The following is a 10,176-nucleotide window of genomic DNA, read 5'->3' as shown; positions in this document are numbered from 1 at the left end:
GAGCTTCAAAGTTCTGGTCACTACATTGTATGGACCTACATAGCTGAAATATTCTTCTAAAATTCTTCATTTGTGTTCAGCAGAATAAAGAAAGTCATACACATCTGGGCATGAGGGTGAGTAAACGATGAGAGAATTTTCATTTTGGGGTGAACTACTCCTTTAAAACAAACAACAATTTGCCAGTGTGATAAGAAAAATACATTTACTTCAAGATATATTGTATTCTGTCTTATTATCTTACACAACTTTTCTTCTCAAGGAAGTTTATTTTATTTTTATAAAGACGTTACTTACGTCAGCATTTCACTGGTAAACAAGACAAAAATCATGATTAAGATAATGATTTTTTTTGCTGTGTACTGTCAATTGTTGTAATGTTTTGTCTGTAGATCTCTTCAAATTCCAGATTTTGCAGTCCCGTCTCTTGGCTGCTTCCTGAGAACAGTATAAACAACATTAGGGCCGTCTTTGAGTTTCTTCTCACCATCTGGAGGTATGTTTGTGACCTTCACCTGATCCAGACTGTAAATGAAGATGAAAACACAACATCTCTTGCCTTAATATGACTGAGGACACACTGTAAAAAATGTCTGTAATGTTAACGGTAAAAGACTGTAAAAATGTTACAGTAAAAAAACGTAAATTGGTTAATGAGTAGTTACTGTAAAATATACATTAAAAAATGTAGTTTAATGGTAAAATGTTGTAAAAATTAAAAATTTTAGATGTAAAAAGTGTGGTCATTTTTCCTGGAAGGGCCACTATTGATGTCATCATGTGCCCTTCTGTAATTACTACGGTGATCAACAATACATTATAAAGTGAAAAACAGATTTTTACAGTTTCAGAAGGTATATATATTAAGTTTATCATTTAATAATATAAACGAAGGTATATACCATAAAACAACAGTTTTAAACTGTAAAATGTACAGGTTGTTCTGTAAAGTTGTTTACATTTTTGCTGTATTTTGTTCAGAATTAATCTGGCAACCACAGCTGCCAGGTTTTTTTTTTTTTTACAAAAACATAATTTTTTTTACAGTGCAGCTACAAAGCGGTACATATGTGCTGTGTGACTGTGTTTAACCTGGGCATGCGTGAATATTGCACCGTAATATAGTTGATTTTCCCAGGTTCTTCAGTGCTCGGAGCAGCTTCTTTCAGCGGTACGATGGAAGGTTGGGTACTTTCGTACATCTCCTCTGGCTCCTCCTAGACCAGATATGAAATAAAAGCACTGTCACATGCAAGTATGTGTCAAATACTCAGTTTTTTCTTTCACTTCCTGGCCACTTATGGCTCAGTTTCAATATCTAGTGAGCTGCCTTGTTGTCCACAGCCAAAATACATTAGAATAATGTCTACCTTTTGGAAAAGCCTTCAAGCCAGGAGTGTCTTATTGTATGTGGACAGCTCACTAGATTTTGGAGACGATATTAGACCATAAACTGTGTCCCATCCATCCTTAAATTGGGACATGACCCTCTGCAGTGACTGAAATTAGTGGAGGTGGATCTGAAATTAAAAATCTTACCGGAATGTCTGACATTTTTGTGCTCTTGAGGAAAAATGTCTCTGAAGTTGATTCACTGAATAGAGTACCTCTCGCTGGAAGATCAACTATTGATGAATGCTGTTTTTAAGAGAAAAGCATCATATAATTAATATATTTAAGGTTAGATATAACAATGGCATAATAAAATGTAGAACACAAACTGACTTGAGATTGTTTTGACCAAACTGACCTGTTTTTCTTCCTCAGAATATTCAGTGTCCACACGATGCATGTTTTTACTGCAAGAGAAATGTGAAATGGTTTATGTAAGACCAAAAGAGAATATCAGATGATCATTATTACAGGTAGCATAAAATCCTGAGCGTTCATATAATCACCTGATCATGACGACCACAGTTAAGGAGATCAGTCCAATAGACACACCTACTGCAGACGCCAATGCAATCACCTTAAGTCGGCCTGGACATATAACACAGCTCCATCATGGGCATACATACATCAAATAAACACTTCTGGTCCATTTTTTATAGCTTAATAATAGTGGATGTTTTCACCTTGAAATGTTATGTTCTAATGTCTATTTTATGTTTTGGAGCTTTTTGAGTGTTTTTAGAACTGATTTTAGTTTTCTAGTTGTTTTTTGTTCATCAAAAATCTTAGCCTATTCAGACGAACACATTCTTGCGTTACTAAAAACCTTGATGCAGTGCAAAAATATAACAGAACGCAGGTGTCTTGAGATGCATTTTTAAAAGTTTAGGTTCTTTTTAAATTGAAATGCCAAAATGTGGCACCCATGTGCGAGATGTTAAAAAACAGCAGACGTGGTGCAATGGTGAAAAAACATCCGTCTAGTACATGTTTACATAGAAAAACAATTGAAAAATAGCGAATTCGGACGCAAAAACACTTTTGGTGTGAATGGCCCCTTAGGTTTTTATGGTAGCCAAGCAACTTAAAAACTTGCCAGTTTTGTTTTGTATCTGGATCTTGGAACAGCCAACAGTTCATGACAAGAAGATCGAAGAGGTTTAACTGTTTCGTAAGGTCTTAAAAGGCTAAATATTCTGTTGCCAAACCATGAAATGCTTTATATGCAATTAATAAAATCTTAAAATCAACCCCAAAACGTACTGGTAGCCAATGCAAAGAAGCTAAAACTGGAGTAAAATTATTAAGACCAAGTTTGTGTCAAAAGTCTAGCTGCAGCATTTTGCACTGATTGTGACTGTGCTAAAGTGTGTTGATTTAAAGTTGAATATAGCTGAATATACAGTATAACCTTCGCTGTATCCCTAAAACTCAAAACATGTCTCACCTTGGAAATGTTCCTTAACTGATAAAACAAGACTGAACTAACTTCCTGACGTGATATTCAAAATAAACGGCCAAATTCCTTACCACCTGCTGAATATTTGGAACCACCTGATTAAGTGCTGACTCAGTTGTTAAAACCATGATTATTACAACCTCTGTTTTATCAGAATTTAACTGAAGAAAATTACATGCCATCCAATTTTTTATATCTGCTATACAAGCTTGAAGAACACTTAAATTATTTAGATCATTGGGATACAATGACAAATACAACTGTAGGTCATCTGCATTGCAATGAAAATGAATGTTGTATTTTTGAATCACAGAACCAAGCGGTAACATACAGAGAAAACAAAATTGGCCCTAACAGGGATCCTTGCGGAATACCACAATTTATTGTTGAAGAAAAGGACATCTCATCTCCAACAGGCACTACAAATTTTCAATTTGACAAATAGGAAACAAACAATCTAAAGCTAACACAGATATTCCCACCTATCTTTTCAATGTATTAATTAAAACTGAATGATCAACTGGATCAGACGCTGCAGTTAAATCAAGCAACACTAAAATGGAGCACAGCATACATTACCATCAATAAGTCATTTGTCACCCTAAGAAGGGCAGTTTACTGTGGTTTTCTCTAAAATCTGACTGAAATTTCTCTAAAATATTGAAAGCATAAACAGAAAGCAGGTGTCTTGAGATGTGTTTTTTTTTTAAAGTTGAAGTTCCTTTTAACTTGGTATGGCATCTAAAAAATGTGGCACCCATGAGATGCTGAAAAACAGCAAGGGGAAAAAATGTCCATCTAGCGCATGTTTAAATAGAATGATTGAAAAACAGCTTCTGTGGATGCAAAAATGGTGTGAACGGCCCCTTAGGTTTTTATGGTTGCCAAGCAACTTAACAACTTGCTGAATAAATATAGAATATGCCGTCACAGTTGTGCGTTTATTTGGATTTTATTATGGCTTCAAATGTGGCTCATCCAATAAGACTTTATAGCCGAAACTATTTGTTTTTTAAAACAAATCATATCAGATGTTCCATTTAAAAAACATAGATTTTTTTTCTCACAGCATTATAATGTTCTGTTTTGACTTTTGAATGAAAAGTGGTGAGTTTTTAATGGTATGCACCTAAAAGTTAATGTGTCGTAAGCGTTTTCAGCTGTTTTGTTCAGACTGAACATATTCTTGTGCTTAAAATAGGTTAGATGCAGCGCAACAAATATAATAACCTTTCTAAAAGTTAAAGTTCTTTTTAACTTGACATGGCATATATAAAACATGGCGCTCCTGTACAACGCAGACAGACACAAAAAAGTTTTGGTTGTTAACGATTCCTTACCTTTAGGTTTTTATGGTTACCAAACCAAATAAATATAGAACGTGCTTTCACAGCAGTACATGGATCTGTATTTTACTCTGATGTTACAATAAAAAAATTTAAAAAGATTATTTTATTTTAACATGATTTTACATTGACGTTGTCAATTGACAAAACATAAAAGAACAGTTTTTGTAATTATCTATACTATGTGCATAATTTCTTCTTAGGATTAGGGTCCTCAAGTAGTCAGAGTAGTCAGAGGCCCCTGAGCACATTGGTTACGCCATCCCTGAGAAAACCAAGGTAGAGGATGCTCAAACAAACAAACAATAAAAGATACTTTTGAACACGGTCATTGCGTAATGTACTAACCTCGAACTTTCACTGTCAGGACAGGGGAGCTGTGTGCTCCAATGCGGTTGCGGGCCTCGCAGTAGTACTGGCCGCTGGCTCCAGGGCTGACCTCAGCAATGGTGTAGCTAGGACCCGATCGAGTTTCCCAGGCGTCAGCCGCATTGATCCGGTGCCAGGTGTAGTTCTCCACTGTCGGATTGGCCTGACTGCTGCAGGTCAGAGTCAGCGAGCTGCCTGCTTCAATCACAGTGGAGGGACGAGCCAGTACAGAGGTGTTTTTGGGGGCGTCTGAGAGAGAGCGAGGGAGACAGAAGGAGAGAGAGAGATGTTAAGTTTTAGGTTATGATGTAAAATAAAGAAGAAATATTAACATAAGCAATCACTAATCAAATAAGCAAATTTGTGACACTGACCATGTTAACTCCAAGGTTTTCCATGACAGAGGGAACCCTGAAAGTATAGGTATGAACTTACAAAGGACTGCAAATGTGATTGTTGGTGATGTTCCCATGCCAAAAGCATTCCATGCAGTGCAGTAGTACTGTCCAGCATGATAGGAACGCACGCTGGGGAAGGTGAGATTCTGCACAGGGCCTTTGGTCCAAGGCTGACCTCCGTTCACTTTGTACCAGGTGTATTTCTGCACAGGAGGGTTGGCGTTGCTGCTGCAGGTCAGATTGACAGCAAACCCTTCCATGATATCTCCTGTAGGACTGACCACAATTCTGGTGTTCTTTGGGGAGTCTGGAAAGACACACAAGTACATATTACTTCACAAAAAGCAAAAAAGAAACAAACAAAAAAACATATCATAAGGCCCACAAACTGCTGTTGATTACAAATAGGCTTGAGGTTCTTGAGGCATGAAGAACCTTATTAAACCGAACCGTTAGAAAAGGAATTTCCCAAATGGGACCAGTTATGTGATGAAGGTTATGGGTTTGTTCAAATCCAAGCAAGTGGAAACAGGAAGTTCTAATTTATGAAATCCATGCAATTACGACTTTCATTGTAAAGCATCATGTGGTTTACCAGTATTTTCTAAATGTGTACACTTAATTTGAACTTTGATCTAGTGAAGGCTGACAGACAATGTGTGACACTGTGACACAATGCCCTGCTAAAATTAACATTATTACATGAGAACTTGTAACTGAAAGAAAACTCTCACTCACAGAGACATCAGTCTAAAAAATCTAATTAGGGAATGGGAAAAGTTCAGACGTCTGGTGTCTTTCTGGAGGGGCGTTTCTAGCTATCAGTGGTATAAGCAGCTGCTTAGAGCCCCCGAGCCACCAGGGAGCCCCACAAAGCAAGGTTTTTGGTTGTTTTTGTTTTCTGAAATGTGTAATTTAAAAAAAAAACATATATATATTTTTTGGGATAAATACAAAAATCTGCAGGAAAGCCTCAGGCAGCTGTTATGGCTCAATTAAACTTTTATAGGGGGCCCCCTTGTGGCCCGAGAGGGAAGGGAGAAATTCTGTTGAGCAATGATGCACACCAGCTGTTCGATTGGTTGTATGTTTAAGGTGCTATTTCCATTGTATTTGGTTATTTATTGTTATTGTTATTTAAATTTGGCATCTTTCTCTCTTCTGACTGCCTTAATACATCTCTCTTAATTTCTTTCCTCTTTTGGACAGCCATGGAAACTAAATAGTGGATTTTTTCTTTTGGTGTTGGATCAAATGGGAATGCAAAATGAATATTTGCTCTGGTCTCCCATTCACCACTATAGAAGTTTTCCCCTGCAATAGTTTATGTCCGTGTTCCAAACCTGGAAATCTGAAAAGGGTCTCTTTAGAGAAGCATGTTAATAAGATCAGTTATACAAAAAGACCAGTTATTAATTACTTTTTGTGATAGATCAAAATTTTGGTCATTGCACTTAATTTTTTTATTTATTTTTAGATTATGGACTTTGGGCTATAGCTGTGATCGCTTAATCGGTTAACAGAATTGGTCGCTTTACCTTATGCGAGTTACTAAATCCAAGGTCAGCCTTGTCAATAGATAGAACAAATTTTCCATTTTTAAATATTTTTTGGTGATTTTTGAGTTAATATTGTGTAAAATAAGTGTTCGATTAAATTAAGCAATTTTGTGTTTTATTTGCACAAAATAAATTGTATTATACACTGTACATCCGCATGATATCAGCCATCATCCATCTTGTTCAGTAGATAATAGTATCGGCATTGCCCATTTAAATGCTCATATCAGTGTACGACTAATTGTTTTTATTGGCTACATGAGAATATTTGCAGTTAGGCAGTGCAATAATGTAAGAAAGCACCATATGTTTAGTCTTACAGGTGACATTTACTAAAAGCGGTCTGGACCGGTCTGTGCCGAGTGTGTTGCGGGCCACACAGAAGTACTCTCCATGGTCCCTGTAGTCTAAATTCCACAGTCTCAGCTCAGGTTTAAAGCTGTCTGGCACGCTGCCACTCTCTCCCTCCTTAAACCAGGCAAAACTCTCTGCTGGCGGAGCTCCATCACTGCTGCAGGTCAGAGTCACTGAGTCGCCCTCCCTGAGCGCCTCTCGAGGGGTCATCTGCACTGTGGTGTAGCGAGGAGTATCTAAGACAGAGAGAGAGAGAGAGAGAGAGAGAGAGATTTCAAATGCAAGTGCTACAGGGGAGGGCATATTTTGAATTGCACATTCTCACCCTTGATGTTACATAAGTAATCAAGAGCTGAACTTAAGTACTATGACAATTATTAGCATAGTAATTATTTTATACTCACAGCCAAGAGCCAGGGTAACTCCCGGTGACTGCACATTTTGAGGTGGGATTGGGCGGCAGGTGTAGGTACCTGCATGCTGGCTGTCAAAGTTATTGATAGCTGACAGCTTGCTTGACTGTCCTAAGCTGAGTCCATTCCGATAGAGAGCATAGTACCTGCCAGAAGCGGCACAGCCATGAGCCACACAGCTCAGGATCACAGTCTCCCCAGCAGCAAATATGTTACCGATTCTCACTGGATGCACATGAACCTGAAGTTCTGGAACCAGGACAACATTTAAAGGGATAGTTCAATTAAAAATGAAACTTCATAACTACATTTGGTACAATACAGTGGTTTCAATACAAGTTAATTTGCGGCACACATGCATGTTTCTTGTAACATTCTTATAACAGTAAGGCACTTAAGTGAATGGGGCCAGTTCATAAACATGAAAATACACATTGTGTCAAAAGTACATTAACAAGACTATAATGTTATATGTGTTGACACGATTTTAGTGAGATAAAATAAGGGATTTATCGGCCAAATATCCTCATGACAAAAAAGTCCTACTATTGGATAAGACTTTAAACATATGGTTAGTATGTGATTTTATCACGCTAAAATCATGTTATCATGTATAATGTTTACTACTTTTGGCTGTACTTTTGAAACAGTGTATATTTTAATGTTTATGACTGGCCTAATTTGCTTCCATTGAAAGAGCCTTCCTGTAACTGTGATTTTTGTGTGTGTGTGTGTGTGTGTGTGTGTGTGTGTGTGTGTGTGTGTGTGTGTGTGTGAGTGAGATTGTGGTAATCAATGTATTGAACCCGGAACATTACTTTAAGATTAAATTAAAATATTCAGAATTGGTTGGGCAAAATAGAAAGTGTCTAATTTATGTGCCACCAGCAGCAACAACTGCAATTGCAAAAATGACTGGATTTTTAGATTTTTAAATGAATATATGACTGATCCTTGCCAGTGCAAAATTTGCTGCCACATTATGCCATTGCTATGAGGTTGCAAGGTGGTTGCCAGCATGTTCTGCACGGTTGCTAGTTGGTTTCTTACTGGCCCAAGTGAAAAGAGACGACCCCCAAGTTTATACAGGTATGATATTCTAGTCCCTAGATGTGCTGTAAGTTTTTTTGTTTTTTTTTCTCCCACGTTTGCCAGGTGAAAACTGCTATACTGTAGTCCTAACAAACAGGTAGCCCCAGGAACGGGAAGCCAAACAGGCAGCCCCACCCTAATCACACCACCTTGGTTGAGCCGGAAATTGAAATGTGGCATTACTCAAACAAACAGAACAATGTTAGAAGTGGCACCGATCCACAATGTTTACAAGTTTCAGTAAGTCAACCTGTGAATGGCTGATTTATAGTTATCCCTGCACAATAAACTGGTTATTAAAGTATTTTAACATCCAAAACATAGCACATAAAAGCTTTAAAGTGTGACCTAACCTGTGACAGAGAGACTGATTGAATCAGGAGAGGTCCATCTGCCCTGTGGGCGATCTGTCTCGAATCTGAAATGGTACATTCCTGCATCGCTCAGCTTCACATTCGTAATCTGCAGACTGCATCTTTTGTATCCCCCCATGTACTTGACCCTGTCCCTGTACGAGGGGCTCAGCAGATTTCCATCAGCATGGTAGGCGATGTCCCGTCTGCCCTCTGTGGAGATGTGGAACCACATCACCTGTGTTGCGCTGTTGGGTGAGGGGTAATCATAGCGACATGGAAGTGTTACTGTGGTCCCGGCCCAAACGCAGATATCTGTCCTGGAGAAATAGATGAGCCATTTACTGGCCCCTACCCCTATAAAGCAACAGAAAAGTAATAAGAGAGGACCGTATTAACCTCACTAAGGTGTATGCTGTTGACACTGGGGATAAAAACACAGGAAAAATACAGATCAATACAATATAAATAGCCTGTGCACCAAGGGCACTCAGGTAACTTAAGAGTACAGAGTAGACTCAGAGTATCTGCAATCACACCTATCTATCTATCTATCTATCTATCTATCTATCTATCTGTCTGTCTAACTGTCTGTCTGCTCATAGAAAAAAAAACATGAATGAGATTAATTAAATATTAACAAAACAATTAATATCTCCATTGTTTCTCCAAATCAACTATAAGATTAAATTGAGCGCAAAAGTAGACTTTTACTTAAATCTCTTGATTCTCAGAGTTTTCTCCTGAGAAAATGATAGTAATATCACATGTGTCTCCTCTAGAGGTTCAGAAGAGATAAAACAATATCTCAAACTTTCCTCATATTTTCCAAGATCCTAAAGCCTGTGATCAGAAGATCAGAAGATTTCAGTATGAACTCAAACATTTCTCATTACATTTTTACATGTTCCAAGACAAAATCATCTCAGCTATGCTATCCAAATTGATTTAATAGCTCGATCTATATCAAACACAAGATATACATGTCAAAGATTATTACCTGACAGAAGCACAGAGTAAATGAAGGTCACAATTACGCCTATCCACATTTCAGACCTTGAGTTCTGTGTCGTTTGTGTGTGAAAGCAGAAAAGACCATTAGCAACCTTTAGAATATCAAGAAAGCAGAGATTTCCAAGAATGAGAAGCAGCTCATTAACAGTACCTGCTTCTGATGCTCTATATCCATTCAGCAAACACTCAAAGCCACCTGTGGACAAATACATTTGTTGAAGAAAGAGCTGGCGTGGGATGCTGAGCCGGAGAAAGAAGAAGCTGTGAAGGGTAGAGGTGATAGGCTGGCCATCTCTCTGTCTCACCCCTCTAAACTCTGGCTCTCTGTCTAGAGTGAAACTCTACTCCACCTCCAGCAAGGTGCACAGAGCAATAACCACAAGTTGCTGACACTCACATCACTTCTGTTCACAACACACAGTTGACT

The 10,176-nt window shown here is 38.0% G+C and overlaps 1 protein-coding gene across 1 annotated transcript; it reads right to left on the bottom strand.

Moving 5' to 3' along the window:
* Window positions 1-398: 398 nt before the first annotated feature.
* Window positions 399-9,961, bottom strand: LOC127453372 (B-cell receptor CD22-like). Its single transcript, XM_051719702.1, has 11 exons — window positions 9,901-9,961; window positions 8,736-9,092; window positions 7,282-7,539; window positions 6,844-7,113; window positions 5,002-5,271; window positions 4,546-4,815; window positions 1,899-1,980; window positions 1,751-1,799; window positions 1,540-1,638; window positions 1,093-1,217; window positions 399-525 (listed from the first exon to the last, which is right to left on the bottom strand). Exons 1-11 carry the CDS (start codon window positions 9,959-9,961, stop codon window positions 399-401), a joined length of 1,968 nt encoding a protein of 655 aa, XP_051575662.1.
* Between the last annotated feature and the right edge of the window lie 215 nt (window positions 9,962-10,176).

Source organism: Myxocyprinus asiaticus, chromosome 15 (genome assembly GCF_019703515.2).
Source record: "Myxocyprinus asiaticus isolate MX2 ecotype Aquarium Trade chromosome 15, UBuf_Myxa_2, whole genome shotgun sequence".
NCBI lineage: Eukaryota > Metazoa > Chordata > Actinopteri > Cypriniformes > Catostomidae > Myxocyprinus > Myxocyprinus asiaticus.
This window is presented reverse-complemented; position numbering and strand designations above follow the sequence as displayed.

Coding starts and splice junctions, on each gene's coding strand:
- LOC127453372 (XM_051719702.1), bottom strand. CDS start 9,961: ATGTATTTGTCCACAGGTGGCTTTGAGTGTTTGCTGAATGGATATAGA. Junction 1,981..4,545: donor CCTGACAGTGAAAGTTCGAG/GTTAGTACATTA, acceptor TTATATGTCCAG/GCCGACTTAAGGTGATTGCA. Junction 526..1,092: donor CAATATTCACGCATGCCCAG/GTTAAACACAGT, acceptor CTTCATTTACAG/TCTGGATCAGGTGAAGGTCA.